At 40.5% G+C, this 19,691-nt stretch overlaps 3 protein-coding genes across 3 annotated transcripts; 2 read left to right on the forward strand and 1 right to left on the reverse strand.

The window, feature by feature from the left end:
* The first annotated feature begins 1,902 nt into the window (after positions 1–1,902).
* LOC121743408 (stress enhanced protein 1, chloroplastic-like) lies at positions 1,903–10,523 on the forward strand. Its single transcript, XM_042136710.1, has 4 exons — positions 1,903–2,092; positions 2,181–2,261; positions 2,435–2,619; positions 10,247–10,523. Exons 1-4 carry the CDS (start codon positions 2,032–2,034, stop codon positions 10,349–10,351), a joined length of 432 nt encoding a protein of 143 aa, XP_041992644.1. The 5' UTR covers positions 1,903–2,031; the 3' UTR covers positions 10,352–10,523.
* A 348-nt stretch (positions 10,524–10,871) lies between these two features.
* On the reverse strand, positions 10,872–12,443 carry LOC121743377. Its single transcript, XM_042136669.1, has 5 exons — positions 12,269–12,443; positions 12,106–12,164; positions 11,854–11,891; positions 11,480–11,628; positions 10,872–11,390 (listed from the first exon to the last, which is right to left on the reverse strand). Exons 1-5 carry the CDS (start codon positions 12,286–12,288, stop codon positions 11,195–11,197), a joined length of 462 nt encoding a protein of 153 aa, XP_041992603.1. The 5' UTR covers positions 12,289–12,443; the 3' UTR covers positions 10,872–11,194.
* Positions 12,444–12,556: 113 nt separating this feature from the next.
* Positions 12,557–15,375, forward strand: LOC121745236 (DNA-directed RNA polymerases II, IV and V subunit 3-like). Its single transcript, XM_042139054.1, has 3 exons — positions 12,557–13,122; positions 14,075–14,312; positions 14,866–15,375. The coding sequence occupies exons 1-3, from the start codon at positions 12,674–12,676 to the stop codon at positions 15,136–15,138; spliced, it is 960 nt and encodes a 319-aa protein (XP_041994988.1). The 5' UTR covers positions 12,557–12,673; the 3' UTR covers positions 15,139–15,375.
* Positions 15,376–19,691: the final 4,316 nt, after the last annotated feature.

The raw sequence follows: 19,691 nt of genomic DNA on the forward strand, positions 1-19,691 counted from the left end.
GGCGACGTGGCGCGTTTCTATTCGCCAACGAATTATTCATTAGAGTTTTTTTTAATAAAAAATAATACCAAAAATTTAAAAAATATATTTTCATATTCCCAAAAATATAGTTGTTTTATTACCGTTTTTTTAGAATTTTTTATTTTTTTTATAATTTTTTAAAACCCCAAAATCATCTATAAATACACATTCATCATCCATTTTTCACATCGAGGTGTGCATACGACGGTGGGCGAGAGGATCGAAACAAGACACACAATGCGCTATACCAGAACCCACACTGAGCTACAAGAAGACCTAATCAAACACATTTGGGCGAAATTCGGCCACGAGTAGTGGGTTTTTTAATTTTATGAATCTAATTATGTAATTTTTAATTTTTAGGATTTTAATTATGTACTTTTTTTTTAGTAATTTGTAATGGTATCGGATATTTTTAATGCATTTTAATATTGTGGAAATGTTTGTAGTAATTGAAGTAATTAAATTAAATAATGGAATGGTGAGACCCTGGAGCATGTCATTGCGGAAGAGCATGGATGTGTGTGTTGTATTCTTGGGGAAGAGCGGGGAGTAAAAAAGTAATAAAAGTGGGTCTGAGCTCATATCCGTACTCTTTGGAAAGAATAAGGATGTGGATGCTCTAAGTAACATTACAACATGCAATTTATGCAACTCTTGTGTATACTATTTTCGTTGGTGCTAATTCGAATCTAATGGATCTTGTAATGATCAGTTCCCGCCCTATGTACATCTATATTGCATTGCTTGCATTAGAATAAACCGGTATCGTCAGAAGCACGGCGTTTAGGTAAAAACATCGGGCCGCTAGGGACAGGGGGCATGCTTACAAATTGGAGCACATTTCAAAACTTAGTCAATTATGTGAACAATTATATACTCCACGTTAGTAATGCAAATTTTGGTTTGTTTCGTAATTTAAAAAATAATAAAATAATAATAAAAAACTAGCTGGAAACATCCTGAATTTCGGATTGTTCGTAATTACTTATCATGAGAAAAAATTGGATAGCACTATATATTTAGAGCATCCATAATAGGAAGGATTTCTCCACGAACTAGCACTAGGACTTCCCAAAAACACATTCTGCCACGTTACTAGGACTTCCCACCCCACTGTCACATCACTAAGATATCTCACTGCACAATAGTGGACAACACTAGGACATCCCATTAAACAAATTCATATTTTATATCAAAATTAAAATTTCGACACAAATACGAGCGGACGGACGAGAGGACACTAGGACATCCCACTGCACAATAGTGGACAACCACTAAGACAAGCACTAGGACATCCCATTAAACAAATTCACATTTTATTTATGGAATAAAAATTTTATATACGGAATAAAAATTTTGACACGAATACGAGCGGATGGATGAGAGGACGGACGTCCGCGTTATCCGACGGACGACCTCTTGTCCATCGGGCTCATCCGCCGGGCACAATAGTGGACGAGCGCGATGGACTAGCGGCTCGCCGGTCGCTCGTCCGCCGGCTCGTCCACTATTGTGGATGCTCTTATACTCCATCCGTCCTTGAAATTTTGTCACATTTTTCCATTTCCATATGTTCCACAAAATTTGTCACATTTTACTTTTTACCACTTTTGGTAATGGACCCCGCATTCTACTAATTTATTCTCACTCACATTTTGTTATAAAACTAATACTTTAAAAGTATGACCTACATCCTACTAATTTTTTCAACTCAATTTCCATTACATTTTATAAAACCTATGTCCGATCAAACTATGACAAAATTTGGAGGACGGACGGAGTAGTATTTTTCAACGGACCGATGTTGTCTTCGTTTAAAATATTAATGGGTGACATGATGTATAAAATGATTTTTTTCAATGTCAATAAAAAAAATATTAGGGGGAGGAGAAGTGTATATTTTTGCAAAGCTTGTGAAGGGACAAGTGTCGGATTCCCCAGTGATTTCCCACCTCAAATTTTCCGAATTTCTCTCTAGGCGATTGGCTCAGCAAACTGAAGGATCCAATGGCGGCCGCCGTGCTATCTTCTTCTTCTTCTTCTCTCTGTTGCTACGCCTCCATTCGCGGTAGTACAGTTTTGCTTTTTCTCATGTACAATTTGTGAAGCGTCAAGTACCACAAATGTAACTCCTACTCTGCACGATTACTGTCCAGATATTCGCATACCTCATCCAACTAAATTAGCTTCTTCTTCGCGTCAATTCAGCACCGCATTCGCCACCGGTTCCCCTCTCTGTGAGAAATCTCGATGCTCAGCTTCTAATTTGATGCATATTTTGTGCTTGTAGAAGAAGATAACTTGCTTGATTTTGATTATGAATAATCTAAACTGCCATTGGTTATAGCTAAGATTCGTGGTTCCGAAAGTCAAAATGTGATAATTTCTGGTGCTTCTCGTTGTTCTTAAGCGATTCGGACACCAATCTACCCGAGAAAGACTGCTGGTCTGAATTCAACATCAGTGTCTGTAAGATGTGAGCAGAGTACAAAAGAAGAAGGCAGTGGATTAGATGTATGGCTGGGACGGCTCGCTATGGTTGGCTTTGCCGCCGCTATTAGTGTTGAGGTTGCTACCGGCAAAGGGCTCCTAGAGGTACGCCATCTATACCCCTCAGATTTAGCATGCTTCTTCAACTTGTAATGAGATGCTAGCTTATGTGAAATTAAGATATTCCAACTGTATATACTGTGAGTGCAATAGCAACAATTATGAAACTCAGCTTAAAGTAAAGAATAGCCTAGCCTGTTTAGATGGTTGGTGTCTGATGGATCCGCGAATTTCTGATGTTAGTAATTGCTGGTAGAGAATGAAAACTACGACACAAAGAATTTACGTGGTTCGATTTACTGAAGTAAATCTACGTCCACGGGAAGAAGGGAGGGCAAGATTGTATTGCTTGATCTGTTTTCTACAGCTTACAAATACAAACTTGCTATTTGCTATTTTATCTCTAGAGAGCTTAACCTTTTTCTATCTGATCTAAGTTCTATTTATACAATGAACTAAGATCGTGGCTTGCATCACCACTAAGTCGTGGATGTCGTGTAGGTCATGGCCTAAGATCGTGGATGTAGTGTAGGTCATGGCCTACGATCGTGGCCTGAGTTGACACCACGTGGTAGTGGGTGTGTTGGACATCCTGTATGGGTCCACTAACTCCTTGTTCGGTCGAATACTGAGACCGAACTGCTTTGGTTGCCGATCTGAGAGTAGAGCTTGATGCCGACCTGAGAGCAGAGCTTGATTGGTTGGCTTTTACCGAGCTGTAGGCTGAGGCCGAACTCTTTGGTAATGCCGAACTCATACTCCTGCTTTGGTTGCCGATCTGAGAGTAGAGCTTGATGCCGACCTGAGAGCAGAGCTTGATAGGTTGGCTTTTACCGAGCTGTAGGCTGAGGCCGAACTCTTTGGTAATGCCGAACTCATACTCCTCCTTGGGCTTTGGGCTGATGGGCCGTCATTGCTGTTGGGCTTGTTTAGTACGCACCCCATCACTACCCCCCCCGAAAAGCGAAGTGAATCACTTCGGCGAAGCGAGTCACTTCGGCATTCTGGAAAAGGGTACGGGGGAGGCTGAAGTCAGGGGACGTGCCCTGCGCGTGACTGCATTAAATGCGGCATTAAATGCGACAGTAAAATCCGGCCGTCGAATCCTGAAAAGGTGGAATATGAAACGGTGCGATGATTTGAAATCTTTTCCAAATCTGATAAATACCGCCTTTCTTCATCATTTGAACACCTTTGCTATTGGCTTCTTCTGCACTCTATCTTTTGCGTGAAAAATTTCCTTCCGCTTTCAAAAATTTCCTCAGGATTTCTTCAAACTTTCAAAGAGTAAGAACCATGTCTGCTTCTTCTTCGTCTGAGTCTGGTAGCGGTAGAAAAGGGGGTAAGGGGTCTTCTAGCCGGAAAGAATCCGGGGAGAAGACCGTAGAGTATTTTCACAGTATCTTGAGTAAGGATACTGTGATATCCCTTTACGAAAAATACTCTTTTCCTGGGGGGAAGGCGGTGGTTCCCGACGATGATCATAGGGCTAACGACCCGCCGGAGGGTTATGCCACCGTTTACGAAGCCTGCTTAGAATGCGGGCTTCGTTTCCCTCTTCCCCCACCTTTTGTAGAGCTTCTTGATTTTTTTCAACTCCCTTTAGGTCAGGTGACTCCGAATTCTTGGAGGCACTTGTCGGCTTTTGCTGCCGAACTCCGTAGGTTAGATAAGGATCTGTCTCTGCGGGCAATCCTTAATTTTTTCCAATTTAAAAGGAAGGGATCTTGGTTTTACTTGATCCCCTTACAGCCTTTTAGGGCATTCTGCAAAACCAAGTGGCCGAAATGGCAAAACCGCTTCTTTTTTTATAATAGGACAGCGGCTCCGGGCTTCCCCTGGAGAGGGCCGAAGTCCGTGATTCCTCATCCTCGGTTAGAACCATTGGCCGAGCTCGATGGCGAGCTCAACAAGATTCCCATAGTTAGGAAACACTACACGGAGTCTGAGCTCGTCAAGGGCGACGTCGTGTTCGACATCTCGTCTTCGGACGAAGAGGCCGAGGGTGAGGATTTCTCTTTACCTTTATGTTCTACTGCTTTAACGAAGAAAACTAACCTTGCTTTCTTGCTTTTTGGCAGTGTACATGCTGAACAAGGCTACCCGAAAATCTTCGGAGTCCAAGGAGCCGGAGAGGCCGAAAACCACCAGCTCGGCGTCTGATGCCGAGAGGACTCCGAAAAGGCAAAAAACCTCTTCGGATCCGAAGAAGCCGGAGTCAACTTCGGCAAAGGGGAGGGGGAAGGCCCAGAAGCCCCCGAGAGCGCCAGAGAAAGACGTGGTCTTGGCGCCTCCTTCGGAACATATCTGTGAGCCGTTTTTATGGCCCACGGACTTCGCCGAGGTGAATTCTCTTCTTGATTTTCTGGCCTTGCTTTTTTCCTGTATTTTTTGTGGCCCCTTTGTTGACTTTTTTCTTTATCCATTTTCAGAGGAACGGTATGCTCTCCAAGCTCGTCGCCGTCGAGCTCTCCAAAGCGTCCAATGACTATGCTGAGATGCAGAGGAAGTTGGCGGCTGCTTGTCATCGGGCCGAACAGGCTGAGGCTAACTTTGAGAAGGCCAGAGCTGCTAGGATTTCGGCCCAGGATGAAGCTCAGTTTGCCAAAAACCAGCTCGTCATCCAGCGGGAGCAGACGAAACGGAGGGATGCTGCTGCCGTGGTTGCCCAAGGGGAGGCTCTCCGTGTTTACACGGAGAAACTCTTTTTGAGCAGCCAGTTCTCGGCCTTTGTCGGTAGTCTGGTAAGGCTAATTGCCGATAAGGGCGAGCAGGGGGCCGACGTCGTGCTGCCTCTGTACAGCCGAGAGATAGCAGCTCGGCTTCAGAATCTGCCGCTCCTTGAGGAGCTCGCTTCATCCTCGGTCCTGCTTTCTGCAGACCGAGTCCGGAGTTGTCGAGCTGATCGGGACGAGAACCTGGAGGCTATCTTTGCCTCCGTGGGACCCGTTTCACCCGCTTCGACTTACAACGGAGAGGGTGAGGCCGAGCCGCTGGAGCGGGAGGCCGAAGTCGATCAGGCCGGGCATCCGGAGAAGGAAACCGATCAGGAGGCGGAGGCGAGGCCGGCAGGAGGCGAGGCTGAGGATGAGGTAGCCCAGGAGAAAGAAGCTGTACCAGACCGAGGAGCCGGAGACGAAGCTGGCGGAGTATGATTTCGTCTCCCTTCTCTTAGTCTAGTTTCTTCCTTGTAAAATGGCCTTGAAGCCCTAGTGTAAAAAATTTTCCTTGTGAATGAAAAATTCTCTACACTTGTCTTCGTATAGCTTTTCGTACTCGCCTTTATCCCTGTTGTATTTTACTATCTGCTCGGTACAGCTGCCGAACTAATATAGCTGCTTTGTACCCAAGGAGATGGAGATACTTCACTGGAAACGGCTGTACTCTTCGGCTTTGGACGAAGCTGAGAGAAGAGCTATAGCCGATCAGACGAAGAATGACGAGCTTCTGGCTCGTTTAGTGAAGCTGGAGGCCGATATCAAGGACTTAGAGTCCGATAAGAAAGATCTGGAGGCCGAGCTGAATACGGCCATTGCTGAGAGGACTGCGTATGAGGATTACATCCGTGTGCGCGGGGGAATGACCATATCAGATGTTCAGAGTCGAGTTGACGAACTGTGGGAGGAATATCATGTACTCCGTATGAACAATGTGCTGGAGAGCCCGGCTTGCCAACAAGTTGTGACATCACTGCGGCGTTGGGCTTCTCGGTACAACATTGTTCTTTCTCGGCGCCCCTCCATAGAAAGATTCCTTCGGCATATCGCGCCAACAGATGCTCGCACTCCAGATCAAACCTCTGGTTCCCTTGTTCAAAATCCTACTCCCAGCCAACAACGAACTCCGGAACAGCCGGAAACGTCAAGACGAGAACGGGCTCAGGAGCAACCGGAATCGTCAAGACAGGGACGGACTGAAATTCGCCGAGGAGTTGTGACTATGAGCGAGCAAGATCAGCAGATGCTTATTGCAGAGACTCTTCATCGCCGAGGTGTTAGGACTTCTCGGGCTCGGGGAAGAGGCGTTGGGTCGAGGATAGCATCTCGTCGACCTGCTTATTCTTCATCTGCTCGGAACAACCGAACTCGGCTTCCAGAGGATTTTGCAGATAGGTGGCTTAACTTCAGCAACCCTGGACAGTAGAATAGTCCTTTGTAATAGCGTAACGCCATTTTGTAGGGTAGCTAAGTTGTATGCCGAACAAGATTTGAAAAATGAAATTTTGTTTTCGCTTCTAACACTGTATTTACAGCTTAGCGAAAAAATTTCATCGTACTCGTCCTCGGTCTTATGAAGTAAACTTCTTTGACCGGACTTGTGCCTTGGTCTTATGAAGTAAACTTCTTTGACCGGACTTGGTCCTTGGTCTGATGAAATAAACATCTTTGACCGGACTCGTCTTTGGTCTGATGAAATAAACATCTTTGACCGGACTCGTCTTTGGTCTGATGAAATAAACATCTTTGACCGGACTCGTCTTTGGTCTGATGAAATAAACATCTTTGACCGGACTTGGTTTGTGTTCTAATTTGGCGATTTTTGTCGCCGGGATCGAACTTTCCCTTGTCCTAATTCGGCGAGTTTTATCGCGTGGATCGGACTTTCCCAGTTAACCGAAGTGGTCTTATGTAGTAAACCTCTTTGACTAGACATGGTCGTCCCCGGTCTTATGAGGTAAACTTCTTTGACCGAACTTGGTCGTCCTAATTCGGCGAGGTTTATCGCGTGGATCGGACTTTCCCTTATTGCAGTTCGTTTCAGACGAAGTGCTTATTTCTTAAGCCGAATTGTGGTCTTGTATCTTCCTGAGAAGCTTGGACTCACAATCGTTTAGCTTGTATATGTTCTAAGAAGGGGATCAGCCTTCGAAGAACAAGATACCTCAGCAACATTTGTAAGAGACGACACGCACATAGACAGACAAAACGCACAGATAAAACGCAGAGAGACAAACAAAGACCAAGCAAACCAAAGAAAGCACATTGACCGAACAGAACCCAAGACTGACTGACCGGACTGTCTCTTACAAATGAAACTTTTTGAGGTTGGAAACGTACCATGTTCGGGGTACTTGTGCTCCTGACACGTGAGTCAATTTGTAAGACCCTTTGCCGAGGACTTCTGACACCCGATATGGACCTTCCCATGTGGGTTCGAGTTCGTCCAGCTTTTCTGCTCGGCTTACTTCGATGTTTCTCAAGACGAGATCTCCCACTTGAAATTGCAGCTTCTTCACCCTTTGGTTGTAATACCGGGCTACTTGCTCCTTGTACTTGGCTGCTTTTATGCAGGCCAATTCTCTTCTTTCTTCGGCAAGATCTAGTTCGGCTCTCATTCCGTCACCATTCATTTCTGAGGAGAAATTGAGTTCGGGGACTGGGTATGCCGATCTAAACCGGAATCACAGCTTCAGTGCCGTACACCATTGAGTTCGGCTCCGGTGTGACTTCGGTCATTTCGCCTGCCTCTGACTCCGGCTGCTGTGATTGCTATGCTTGATGGTGCCGAACTGATTGCTCGGCACTTTTAAGCGCAATCTGCGAACACACTTGCTCTTTTTCGATCACCTCGGATGACCGCTATCCCTCCTTTGGTGGGGAAGGTGTTCGGCGAGGAAGCCTCTGATCGTTATGATCGGGCTTCTTTTCGTCTCCTCTAGATGAGCTGTCTAAAGACCGTTTTCGACGGTCTGCCTCATCGGCTCGGGAGAACTGGTCCGCAATGTCCCACATCTCTTGAGCTGTTTGCGGACTGCATTCCACGAGCTTTCTGTAGAGAGCTTCGGGCAGGATTCCATTTTGGAATGCCGAAATGACAAGTAGATCATTGAGATTATCTACTTGTAGGCATTCCTTATGGAATCTCGTCAGGAAGTCGCTGATCTTTTCGTCGCGACCTTGACGTATAGAAAGCAGCTGAGCCGAAGTATTCCGGGCTTCCGCTTTCTGAAAGAACCTCCTGTGGAAAGCCTCCATCAGATCTCGGTAGGATCTAATGCTGCCTTGAGGAAGGCTGTCGAACCACCTTCTGGCGTTCCCGATGAGCAGCTCGGGGAACAGCTTGCACATATGGACCTCATTGAGACCTTGGTTCGCCATATTATACTGATAGCGTCCCAGGAAGTCATGAGGATCCACGAGTCCGTCATAGGTTATCGACGGTGTTCGCTTTTCGGGGGGGGTAGTGATGGGGTGATATCGTCCGAGAACGGAGTCTTCAATGCTCCGTACATGGCGAACCCGACATCTCTTCGGTATGGAGGAGATGGAGATCTCCTGTGATTCCGGTACCGAGGAGGAACAGGAATGTGTCGGGGTTGAGGATTCTTCTTCCTGGAAGACACGGCACTACTGCGGTAGTGACTTTCATGTCTGGATGAGGAAGGAGAATCCACCGTTTTCGTCTTCGGCTCTTGGCTCTTTTGCAGGAAGGCTAAGAACTCATCCTGCTTCTCAGCCAAGAACAGCTTGACAGCCTCATTCAAATCAGGCTGCTGGGAAGACTCAGTGGGACGATTTTTGGAGCGGCTTGTTCCTTCGCCATGAGAACTGGTGGTGGATTTATCCCTAGGCTGTTTTCCAGACCTATGGGATGGATTGGCTTCCTCCTGGTTCTCACGGGCAGGAATACGGGTACTCTGCGATCTGGTATGCATTTTTTGGGTGGAAAAAATGGATCAAAAATTCGCTTTATCACAAATTTGGTTCTCTGTTTCCCACAGACGGCGCCAGTGATGGATCCGCGAATTTCTGATGTTAGTAATTGCTGGTAGAGAATGAAAACTACGACACAAAGAATTTACGTGGTTCGATTTACTGAAGTAAATCTACGTCCACGGGAAGAAGGGAGGGCAAGATTGTATTGCTTGATCTGTTTTCTACAGCTTACAAATACAAACTTGCTATTTGCTATTTTATCTCTAGAGAGCTTAACCTTTTTCTATCTGATCTAAGTTCTATTTATACAATGAACTAAGATCGTGGCTTGCATCACCACTAAGTCGTGGATGTCGTGTAGGTCATGGCCTAAGATCGTGGATGTAGTGTAGGTCATGGCCTACGATCGTGGCCTGAGTTGACACCACGTGGTAGTGGGTGTGTTGGACATCCTGTATGGGTTCACTAACTCCTTGTTCGGTCGAATACTGAGACCGAACTGCTTTGGTTGCCGATCTGAGAGTAGAGCTTGATGCCGACCTGAGAGCAGAGCTTGATTGGTTGGCTTTTACCGAGCTGTAGGCTGAGGCCGAACTCTTTGGTAATGCCGAACTCATACTCCTCCTTGGGCTTTGGGCTGATGGGCCGTCATTGCTGTTGGGCTTGTTTAGTACGCACCCCATCAGTGTCCATGGACCAAAGATTACAATTTCAAGCAATGTGTAATATCTTTTGTTATTTCAGGACTTCTTATAGTCGAAGTTTTCTATATTCTATGATAATTTAAAGCAAGTGATTTGGTTGGCGCTTCCTTGTAAGTTGGCTGGGAATTATTCAAGTTTTTCTATAGGTTTAAAATGGGAGTCGCATCTTTTGTAAAGATATCAAGATTTGGAATGGCAAAATAGGCACACTAGTTGTTCGATTATGCTGTACTTATAATATAAACTTCGTTTCCTTTCCTTTCTTTTCCTTTGAGATGATTCTAGTATTCTGTATTTCTTCTTCTTTGGCAGAATTTTGGCCTCACAGATCCTCTGCCAACAGTGGCGTTAGCAGTAACAGCATTGCTCGGAGTTCTTACTGCAGTCTTCATCTTCCAGTCTGCATCCAAGAACTGACCAATCTTTTCTTTCTACAATACAACTCATATTAACGCAACTCTACTATGTATGTACTTTTGAAGAATGTATGATTGTATCTACTTTCAACATAGAAATCATATTTGTTCTTAAGTGTAAAGATACTGATACCCTTCTTTACCACTTTTGTTCATGATTTTGTATGGATACATCATGGCAATGGTTATTTGTTTAACGATTAATGCCTAAAAATGCAAGCTCAAAAAATCTGTCTCACATTTCACTTGATTAGCAATTCAAATGTCATGGCAAGTGATGAAAGCTTTTTGATAAAATGATACTCCGTATTCAGTTTTTTCTCAAGATTCCATGGCAATTGTTCCACAGTTTTCTAAATTACTCCAGTTTGAATTGTAAGTAGATAATTGGCCGAGTTAGAAAAAACTATGCTAGTAGGAAATTCTCAAGCTCCAAGAGCAGATCGTAGTTACTTTTCATGCATATACATCTACACAACTAGGTTGAAGCTGATTTACATTTTTCAAACAAAAGTTACGTATTGAACAAGGAATTTGAGGTACCATGATGAAATCAAAAGAAATCACGAATCCCAATACATTTCTTATATTCAGGCACACAAAAAAAAACTCCTGCAGCAAAGTCCTATAAAAATAGGCTGCCTTAACTATGCACATACCATGCAATTTAAACCAATAGTTCATGCCCACCATTTACTGATAGATTCAGTGTTACACCTTCACATCTCCAAGTTATGGAGCAGAAGGAACGACTTGCATGCCTTGAAACTACACGCACAACTGTTTGAAAAACTGGTGCGAGAAGGTATCCATAGCAGAAATGAAGAAATCCAAGTCCTTGCATTTATATATCCATAGACTCTGTATCTTTAGACTTCTTCTTTTTCATCTTACTTTTTCTAGCTTTACCATCCTTTTTCTTAGGCTTCTTATCAGGGGCAGGCTGTGTCGTCTGCAAATGTTGATAAATGGCAGCTAAAGGATCCGACTGGTAAACCGGATGGTTGATAACCATCTTCAACTTATTACTCTCTTTAACCCTGAGAAACAATAGCATAGAAACAAGTGAATAGTTTGTATGGAAAAAAGAAAATAATGTCAATAGTAACACATATTTTTCTATACTCACACCAAGTCATTTCTCCTCTTGCAATTAAGTTTCAACTCAACTGGTGCTGATGCTGAGGGAGCTTTTAACTCAGGGAGGCACTCTGTGAGGGAAGTCAGATCATATGCTTTTAGTTTCTTTTGCCTGCTTCGTTTCTTTTGCTTTTGCTCCTGTTGCAAAACAGCATTTAATCAGAACCTAGCCGATAATTGTAAAGAAACAACCATAGAGCCACTATGAGAAGCCAATAGATCCACAGCAAGAGGTACATTATATCCGATTGCATTCATATTCAAAGTTTAAATTATTATAGCCAATACTAACATTTAGCAAGATGATTATAAGCCATACATTACATACATTCACCAATCTAGTTTATGAGCCAGAAACCATACCTTGCTGATAGCTTTGCTGGTAACTGCTGCTCTGACCTCTACAAAGCCATAATAACAAAGATGATTGTATTTGTTAGATTAGCACTACAAATTAATTTCTAATGCGTTCACTAACAGCAGATACCACAGTGATGAACTCATTAACATTCAATTGCAACCCTCAGGAACGTATCTAAATAAATTACCTAAGGAAATGAAAAGCACAGACAACAGCAAAAACTGCAAATGTAAATACAAAATTCAGATTCTTACTCTCGTAAAACTCCAATTTCTTATCGAACTTGCGATCTGCACTCGACTTCCCCTCGGCACTGAAATTTGTGTAACCAATGTTAATATCAAAAGAATTAGAATCATACCATGCGAAAATACAAATTATCCTAAAACAATTAAGGAAACTTTAGATGAATTTTACCGTGCACTGGTTTTTCCCATCGGTAGAATGCAGTTTCAGTCCTCGCAAGATGATGATTATGACGAATCCGAAATTTATCAAGTCGAATTTGAGCTAGAAATCCAATGGTGAATGATTAGGGTTTATAGAAAAATTTTGGGTTTTTTAATGAAATTGGTTGAGATAAATCGCCTACTGTTGTAATATTCAAGCCCACTAAAACGGCCTTTTATAAGGAAGCCCAATTGTATTTTCAGTTGAAAAAACGGAAAGAATAAAGCAGAGTACAAATACTACAGAGCAACGTACTAGTCTTTTTTCTAGAAACGATTTTACCCCCAATTTCAGTTCCATGGCCAGAAAATAGGGTTTAAATCAAAACCCTTTCAAGAGAGAGGTAGCGAGTGAGACGGAGGAAAAATCGAAATGGAGGGCGTTTCGTACCAGAGATTCCCCAAAATCAAAATTCGGGAGGTGAAGGACGACTACATGAAGTTCGAGCTGCGAGAGACCGATGCCAGCATCGCCAACGCCCTCCGTCGCGTGATGATCTCCGAGGTCCCAACCATTGCTATCGATTTGGTGGAAATCGAGGTGAACTCTTCCGTCTTGAATGACGAATTCATCGCCCACCGCCTAGGTCTGGTCCCTCTCATCAGCGAGCGCGCCATGGCTATGCGCTTCTCCCGCGACTGCGACGCCTGCGACGGCGATGGCCAGTGCGAGTACTGCTCCGTCGAGTTTCATCTTCGCGCGAAGTGCATTAACGACACTACGCTCGATGTCACCTCAAAGGACCTCTACAGTTCGGACCACACAGTTGTTCCCGTCGATTTCTCCGATGCTTCGTCCACAATCGATAACACGGAGTCTAGGTAGTTATGCTATTCTCGACACGATGTTTTTATGTGCTAGACTGCTAGTTTACATTTTATTTATTTTTTGTGCATGATTTTATTCTTTTATTTATTTATATTTGTTGGGTTGTGTGGACTGATTAGCTGAGTGAATGGCTAAATAAAATTTGAGCTACAGTATTTGGGTGAAAATTGTCTCTGTTTGATCGAGTATTTCTTTTTGGAAATTTTGAAGCTTTATTTAGTTTGTTAGTGAGAGTATTTTCTGTTCTTGAACTCAAAATACTATTGATGTTCGTTCAGCTGAGTTATGTTTGGTGGGGAACACAATAAGCTGAGAAGAGATATTGGGGAGAAAGGGTTCTAGGGGAAAAAGGCACAATGTAGTTGAATTAAAGGGAAAAAGATCCATTATACGTGGAAATCAAGGAAGTATCATTAAGACCTTGTAAAAATTTTAGAAAATAGAGATTCTTCTAATTTTCTGCACAGTTGGTAAAAGTATTGTTTGTTGTAGGAATTTGGAAGGTGTACTAAGTTAGAAAAACCATGCCAAGTTACTAAGAAAATGCAACATGTGTAATCCTCTAAGGCTGGAGCATATTGACTACATAAGTTTTTCTTATCTCTCTATCTTTCCTCCCTCCCTATGGTGGGTGGTGGGAGGTCAGTGATGGTGCTGGAGTGTTGGCTGACCCTGTCAGTACAAAATACAAGCTCTGACATTACTTGTCATTTTCATTACTCAGATGACTAAATTGACAGAATACTTGTCAATGTAAGGGGCATGGATTGGTTATAGGTCTTTTGGGGGGTTGTTGTGTTCCATTCCCACTATTTCTAGTATAAATGGGTGATACTCTGTTTCTAGTGTTGTTTTCAACTTTTCCCGTTCTACATTTGCTGGTATGATCCACAATCATTTGTACTATATAAATGATCTGACCAGTTCAAGTTATTCATGATGTAGGGGAATCATTATTGTGAAGCTTCGCCGAGGTCAGGAGTTGATTTTAAGAGCCATAGCACGGAAAGGAATTGGGAAAGATCATGCCAAATGGTCGCCTGCGGCAACTGTCACTTTCATGTATGAACCTGAGATCTATATCAACGAAGAGTTAATGGAAACCTTGAGCATGGCAGAGAAACAAGAGTTTGTTGACAGCAGTCCCACAAAAGTGTTTGACATTAACCCCCGCAATGGGCAGGTAAATCGTTCATCTTGGTAGGCTTCTTTTGGCATGGAATTATTTCATCTTTGAATATGTATGTTTCTTATGCTGGTTCTTCCCTGATTTCATTTCCTGATAATTGCTTGATCATATTGAATTTTTGTGCTCATGACAGCTTAAATGACTGTACATGTTTTCCTGTGTAAGTGTTTATTTTGACAATAAGTTGCTGCTTAATGTTGGTTTCATATGCAAAGAAGGTAAACTAAATTATTGAGATTAATGGGCATTCATGTATTTGATTGTCTTTGCATAACGACATAACCTTGTTAATATGAATGGATATGAATCCATGCCCTGAAGAGAAAGAATAACTTTTGTAGAATTCTTTTTTGATTAACTGTTGAACTTCTTGTTTGAGGTGGCTCGATATCCTGGGCCCAGGCTGGTGCTGACTTCTTCTTTTGTACCTATAAAAATTAGATTTCACAGGATCATTATCCTCTGGAAATAGTTTTATTCGGACTAACGGAATGTTAGCCTTGAAGTGTTACATAACTGTCATTGCTAATTCAGCCCCTTTTCGTAGGTCTATGTTCACAATGCTGAGAATTATACGTATGACGATGAAGTTCTCAAGAAAGCAGAAGCAATGGGGAAACCTGGTCTTGTTGAGATCCATGCCAAAGAGGACAGTTTCATATTCACCGTAGAGACAACTGGAGGAATAAAGGCATCTCAATTGTTAATCAATGCCATCGAGATCCTGAAGCAGAAGCTAGATGCTGTTCGCTTGTCAGCAGACACCGTGGAAGCTGACGAGCAGTTTGGTGAACTGGGAGCACATATGCGCGGGGGCTGATTCCATATAACTACATCTTTCTTATCACGGTATGCATTTTCCTTCAATTAACTCAAGTGTATGAAATCTGCTACTAAGTGCTGTAATTACTTCAAATTTCACTGGACTTTGCACATGGAGGATTCTCATGTAGTGATGTGTTATGTTGCTAAAAAACTTGTCCAATCTTTTCTGAAACTGTCGATGGATAAGCAGTTTCGTATTTATGAGAAACCCTGTCCGCCGTCTGTTAGTTCAGTTTTGCATGGTGAACCTCTTTGATTCTATGTTGATGCATCCAAATCTAAATCCCCAAGATGCTGCTCCATTTTGTACACCAAAAGTTGCAATGGTTGTGGGGTATTTTCTTTTATCTATTTGGTTATAATTTGAAAGAGGTTATTTAGTGATCGAACCTCAATATACATACTGTAGGATGTGAAAGTGGTGCGAAAATCTATCTGAATTTTTTAACCACCAGATTTCACAGATCCCCCTCCTGACAAGTGTTCTGTGGTAGATACTACATTTAATGAAACAGTTAACTTGTAATATTTAATGTTTTTCTGTGTGTATAGTTATCATCAATGCATAATATTAAGTCTTATCTACTATAGTAGTATTAATATTTTTGCATGTAGCCGAAATTTTATGTACTCCACGTAGTTTACTCCAAACAAAATTCATTTGTCCCTTTTGATAAATTATCGAGTGTGTTATTAAAATATAGCGTGAAGGAGTATGCCAAGAGCCAAGTGTATCTAATTTTAGTATGTATTCCAAACAATAATAAATCAATTAAATACATATCGATTATTATAGTAAAAAAATTGGAAATTGAAAATAAACCAATCAAACATGCAACAGAAACAGATTGGACCACCTGAATCAGAAGGTGGATGATAAAGGACTGGCCTTCATCACTTCGCATTCAATGCTATCAGTATATCTGTTCGATAATAAGTTGCAATTCCCTCTCAAGTCTGGATTTGGAGTTGAATAAATGAGTTGGTCCATAAATTTTAGAGTTGTCTGTTCTTTGTGTTTCAAAATATATTGAGACGAAAATGGTAGTCCAGTCTGGCCTGGCCTGGCCTGATGCTTTGAAGAGGAGGGCAGAGTGACCGGGCATTGGTGCGACCACTGGTTAGTTGCAGGCATTGCAACTGAAGTGGGGGTGGGAACTTGTTTATTTTATTCTAATTCACATGCAAAACTATTCACTTTCAATTTCATCCCTCACTATTCTCAACACACTTCTATCAGATTCCAACACTCAATCTTGACCTAGATACACAAATAGGATTCCATGATTTTGTTTGTGATTGGTCAAAAGTTTCAAATAGTCTATGGAAGTAAGTAATAGCGGGTACAAAATCTAATGTTTGTCTTTGGGTCTTTTAATGTAATATCTACCGTCAATCTATACTTCTCATCCCGATTGCTGACTTTTCAATCGACATACTAATACAAGATTGAGTTTCTTCTCGTGGAATAATCTTCATGTTATATTGCTTGATTTATTCATTCATTTATTCTCGGATAATTAATTGTTTCAAGCCATTCTAAACTTTCTATACACTAATGATTTACTCGAAGATCCCACGTTGGGTCAAAACTCAAAACTATAAAATTGGTGAGTGTAGAAAAAAAGATCTACCACTTCCTAGGATGCTTGTGGATAACAACAAGTGTGAGAGATTTGTGTCGGTTGTATTTGTATATATACACGGCTATCCCTCATATTACTATTCTCTTGTTTTAAATATTAAATAATGTCCTAAATCAATTTTTTAAATATTATAATAAACAAAATTAAAACTACTCTCTGCACACTTAACATTAAATCCCCCAAGTTCCAAAAGCACTAGAAGTGTCATTGTCTCGTTGACATATCAAAGTGCCACAATCCACTTAGAAATGAACATCAGTCTAAAAAAACATAGAATGGTTTTTATCATTTTGGGTTGTCCTCCAAAATTAGACAAAGTCTAAATATGGAAAGTTTTTCGCCTATTACACATCACTAATAATGTGGACTGTCATATATAAGATTGTCTTTTTTTTATGAAGAAGGAGGTAATAAATAAGGAAGTTAGGGCTAAATCACCTAGAAAAAATACATTAAATTAAGCACAAATTTGAAAACAAAATTGAGAAGCCAGTGCTCCATCTAGAAATCAAATATACATTATATGTACAACTCATTGAAGAACCAGCGAGCAAGATCTGTAATAAAACACAAATTTGGAACGATTCAAGAGTTGATGAACGTACCTCAGGAATGAAATTAGGTCAAGAGTTAACTTTCTTCCTTGTTATCTGATCGTGTTTGTTCTCTGTATTCTGATCGTGTTTGTTTTCGTTTAAAAATGTAAATAGGTGAAAACATATCAGGCAAATTGGAATCAAATGTTAGGCATTAATTAATAAAATTTCAATAAATTTTAACCATCTTTAAATTAAATTAAATTTAGTGTCCTTATTCTAACTTGATACACCTAAAAAATAAGGACTGCTCAATCTAATTAGAGTATACAACATGCTAGCACACCTTGTATCAATAGTAATTTGATGTTGCATATTACGATGTACATGTGTAGCATGTAAATTTTGATATAAGGCCAAATTGACAGTATTTGCTTCAAGGGCAATTTTGTTGAAACTTCTGAAAATCAAGAAAAAAATTTAGAACTTCAAATAAGTTTGTGACCATCTTTTAATTTTCATTATCTATAAAGGATTATCTTAAATGTTGCATCAAAGAGTTAATCGAATTGTATGCGTTCAAGGAAAAAAAAGAAAAATTAAATGCAATAATTGATTGACTTACTAGTAAATGTGCAATACAAATAGGCAAATGGATGGATTAAAATTAAAACCATCCAATTTTAAGAGAAAGTCACAATGTATATCCATGCAGCTCAACCAATTAGACACACATTGGAATGCAAATAGCAAAGACAAAGTATGTAGTACTATGATATAATAGAAATTGACTTAGGAAAAAGTGACAAAATTTGAGGGATTGTGAAATCGAAAAGAGGGGCCAAAGTTTGATAATTTTGGGAGCATCTCATTCTGTCCTTCACAGCTTTACAGCTGTGACCACAAGATAATAAAAAAGAATGTCAAACAAAACCAAAAATGTCACCAAAGGCCTTTTTTTACACTTCACCATATTTCACAATTTACATCAAAAGAAGTATGGAGGGAAGGTATTTTTATTCAATATATATAAATCATTATGTAATAATTCAAGATATGAATGTTTAATGTTACTTTCTTACTCACTATTTATCTCACCAATCTAATTACTTATAAAAGCATATATGGCATCATGTTTTGTTCAGCAAGTAGTTTGACTTAACTTATCAAAGGATTATCATAAAATTTGAAGTCAAACTTATAAAATCGTAGTAGCTATTTAATAAGTTAAGTAAAAAAATAAAACAAGAATTAAAAATGTTGATTTATGTTCAATGTTAATAATACAATAGTTAACTTTTTTAACAAACTACACTTAAATAGATATATAGTTTTATTTAAGTTTAGTACTCGTATATCATAAACTAGATAAATTGACCGGCATAGAATAAATAAACCAAAAGAGATTAAAATATTTTATTTTAGAACATCCTATATTGATGCACTATTTATTAGTGCTAAAAATACCTGCAAGTTTATAGGGTAGATCTAGTATAGCTAAAGGTCAGTACCGGAGTATCAAACACATGGAATAAGATTGCAACTGACTATCATATACTAAGCGTCATATACTATTTAAAGACACAAATGTTTTTTTTTGTTTGATTTTATTAAACTAGACTGAAAAATAAATAAATAAATAAATAAAAAGAAAGCATATAAACAATGATACAAAGCAGACATAGGAATGTAGAATATTAGGATCCAAAACACAATCGACTTTCTTGAATTACAGTCTCTAGAGTTATTAAGTCGGTCACTTAACTGGATTAAACCTCTCCCGAGGTGAGAAATCCGTAGATTAGGTGTTGAAATCAAAGTCCCCTTTAAATCTCTAACATCTAACTCCTAAAAGATCGTTAAGACCAATGGCCTCACGTGAAACCCCAACTCTCCCGAGTTCTATTGAATTAAAGTGTAAATTATCCATTTTCCAAGTCAACTATTTCATCTCCCGAGTACTCTAATCAACTCTAACATTTATTCAAGAGGTAGCTAATCAATTGAATATAGAAAGCACAAGGATAAATCAAATAACTACAAGAGCTAACAAGAAAAATCAATCGAATATCTTCACCAAAAATTCCACAATTGATATTTAACTCATAGACAAGTAAAAACTACAAATAAAGTACGAGACATGAAAGAAACTGATAAAACCCAAGGTTGAATCTTCAATCTTCAGTCTTTTCTTGCCTGGATCTGCAGAACTCCGCTCCAATGGAAGATGGATGAATTTAAGGGTGGAATATGGAATGGAAGAAGTGTAGAGAGGGAGAAGGATTGGAGGCTCTGAGATAAATATTATGAATTAGGTTCAGAGGTATTTATAGGCTGGAAAAAGGTTTATTTTTGATAAATTTCGT

Source organism: Salvia splendens, chromosome 8, assembly GCF_004379255.2.
Source record: "Salvia splendens isolate huo1 chromosome 8, SspV2, whole genome shotgun sequence".
NCBI classification, from domain to species: Eukaryota; Viridiplantae; Streptophyta; class Magnoliopsida; order Lamiales; family Lamiaceae; genus Salvia; species Salvia splendens.

What these genes read in the sequence shown, in the direction of transcription:
- LOC121745236 (XM_042139054.1), top strand. Translation starts at nt 12,674, where the DNA reads ATGGAGGGCGTTTCGTACCAGAGATTCCCCAAAATCAAAATTCGGGAG. An exon ending in ATCGATAACACGGAGTCTAG is followed by an intron (nt 13,123 to 14,074) that starts GTAGTTATGCTA and finishes TTCATGATGTAG; the next exon opens with GGGAATCATTATTGTGAAGC. An exon ending in TTAACCCCCGCAATGGGCAG is followed by an intron (nt 14,313 to 14,865) that starts GTAAATCGTTCA and finishes CCCTTTTCGTAG; the next exon opens with GTCTATGTTCACAATGCTGA.
- LOC121743408 (XM_042136710.1), top strand. Translation starts at nt 2,032, where the DNA reads ATGGCGGCCGCCGTGCTATCTTCTTCTTCTTCTTCTCTCTGTTGCTAC. An exon ending in CGCCACCGGTTCCCCTCTCT is followed by an intron (nt 2,262 to 2,434) that starts GTGAGAAATCTC and finishes GTTGTTCTTAAG; the next exon opens with CGATTCGGACACCAATCTAC. An exon ending in CCGGCAAAGGGCTCCTAGAG is followed by an intron (nt 2,620 to 10,246) that starts GTACGCCATCTA and finishes CTTCTTTGGCAG; the next exon opens with AATTTTGGCCTCACAGATCC.
- LOC121743377 (XM_042136669.1), bottom strand. Translation starts at nt 12,288, where the DNA reads ATGGGAAAAACCAGTGCACG. An exon ending in GAAATTGGAGTTTTACGAGA is followed by an intron (nt 11,892 to 12,105) that starts GTAAGAATCTGA and finishes ATGGCTTTGTAG; the next exon opens with AGGTCAGAGCAGCAGTTACC. An exon ending in AAGAGGAGAAATGACTTGGT is followed by an intron (nt 11,391 to 11,479) that starts GTGAGTATAGAA and finishes ATTGTTTCTCAG; the next exon opens with GGTTAAAGAGAGTAATAAGT.